The sequence below is a fragment of the Arvicola amphibius genome, chromosome 3 (assembly GCF_903992535.2).
Source record: "Arvicola amphibius chromosome 3, mArvAmp1.2, whole genome shotgun sequence".
NCBI classification, from domain to species: domain Eukaryota; kingdom Metazoa; phylum Chordata; class Mammalia; order Rodentia; family Cricetidae; genus Arvicola; species Arvicola amphibius.
In genome coordinates, this window is record NC_052049.1 from 136,461,316 (window position 1) to 136,463,224 (window position 1,909).

General features: G+C 59.7%; 1 protein-coding gene across 1 annotated transcript; it reads right to left on the reverse strand.

Moving 5' to 3' along the window:
• Positions 1-566: 566 nt before the first annotated feature.
• On the reverse strand, positions 567-1,583 carry C2cd4a (C2 calcium dependent domain containing 4A). The gene has a single exon (XM_038321194.1). It carries the CDS (start codon positions 1,581-1,583, stop codon positions 567-569), a length of 1,017 nt encoding a protein of 338 aa, XP_038177122.1.
• Positions 1,584-1,909: the final 326 nt, after the last annotated feature.

The following is a 1,909-nucleotide window of genomic DNA, read 5'->3' on the forward strand; positions in this document are numbered from 1 at the left end:
GCAACATCTTAATGCTTCATAAGTAACCCACGCTCTAAATCTCAAAAGATGCCACTAAATGAACCAACTTTTAAAACGAGGCTGGTCTAATACTGCCTGACATTAACGATCTTCCAGTCCGAGTGTGTGATACATATGAAATAGAATTGCCGTCTACAGTGGAATAGCGCTACCTAACACTATCACATTGCTCAACAGAAATTCCAAGTAGTCTGCCCACACAAAAAGAAGTAACACCTGTTAATGTGATAACCCAGGGTCGTTTCTGCCAGGACCGGCTTGAAAGAAAGCTCTGATTAGAAAAATGAAAACATGTTTATTTTGTACAAATGGCTGTTAATGTCCAAGAGCCAAGAGGCTGTGAGTGTGGCGGGATAAGGCAACTCTCAGGGTCCAAGAGTTGGGAGTGTCTCAAACCCAAGTGACCTTGAGGGTTCAAGACCTAAGAGATTGTGAGTGTTCCAGAACCAAGAGCTATGACAGTCTGCAAGTGTCCCAGGACCAAGAGTATGGTGCATCTTAAGATCAAGAGACCCTCAGTGTCCATGCTCCCACGGAATCTGGGCTCAGAGCAGCAGTAGCGAGCCCAACAGCAGCTCGCCCTGGCCCAGCGGTCGTCCACGCTCCAGCCCGCGGCCCTTGCTCTCAGCCTTGATGCGCACGGCCAGGCGGCGCAGCTGCTCCTCCGAGAGCCCATCGAAGCAGCAGTCCTGGTCCAGAGCGGCCTTGCGGCTGCGCCTGAGAACGCTGGCGCGCTGCTGGCCAGACGGCCTCAGCACTAGGCTGAGGCGGCAGCCCAGGGCGCGGGGTTCGAGCGCGGCGGCTGGGCCCTCGGCTCGCAGCAGGCGGAGGCGGAGACACGCGCTGCGCGGACAGTACTCGGCGGCCAGGCGCAGCGTGCAATCCCCGCGGCCCAGAGCCACGCTGGCCTCGGCTTGCAGGCACTCGGGGCGTGGGCTCGCAGGGACCGGGGGCGCGCAGGAGGCAGCGCGTTCGAGCTTGTCGCCGGAGGACGGGGAGGGCGCGCCGGTCCGACCTCGAGGGACCCGCAGCGCAAGCCTCAGCAGTACATCGGGCGCGCGTAGGAGGCGGCGTCTGCGGGGGGCAGGAGAGGGCGGCAGGACCCGGGCGGCATCTGGGTTATGCGGCGCGGAGTGCGGGGTGTCTGGGACTCGGCGCGGACTTGCGTAGGTGTGCGCGCGGTGGCGAAGTCCGGGCCGGGGAACGCCTGGGTGGCCGAGGAAGAGCGACTCCTTTCGGCGCGTGTGCGGGCTCTCGAGCAGCGCGCAGAAGCCATAGGCGGTGCGTGCGCGGGGCAGGTGTGACAGCGAGAGGGCGGCCTGGGAGCGCGGGTCCCAGTCGGTGCTACCAGCGTGGTCGTCCCTCTCCGCGTCTGCAGCCCAGGCATCACGCAGCGCAGCCCAGGCTGTGCTAGGTTCCAGCCTCGGTGGGATGCAGAACTCTGGGATGCGGTCAGGAGTGAGCACGTTCACGCATGCAGTGGACGAACGCGCTTTGGTGCGGCGGGCTAGCCCGGGGAGAAACCCGTCTCGGTTCCGCAGGAGCCGTTCCAGACACCACATCTTGCCTCTGGGCCTGGAACTGGGTGTTCCTCTGTTTGAGCCTGTTTGCTACATACAAATGCACACCTGTCAGAGGCAGCCTGAAAGAAAGTGGGAATTTCAGTCCCCTTTATTCCACTTCGTCCTGTCCAGATCCTTACATGGCAAATCCCACACCCCATTGCAAATTTTCAGAGACTGAGAATCAATCGTTTATCACCCGCCCTGTCTCCAATAGACTGTCATGTAATTTGCAGCCGGCTGTAGTCTTCTCCATTCTCCCTTACTGGCCCTGCTACCTTTGTCTTTTAACTTGAACCTCTGACCTCAGTGCCAAAAGGCGCTTT

Bases quoted from the DNA above. Each gene is read 5' to 3' on its own strand.
- C2cd4a (XM_038321194.1), bottom strand. From the start codon at position 1,583: ATGTGGTGTCTGGAACGGCTCCTGCGGAACCGAGACGGGTTTCTCCCC.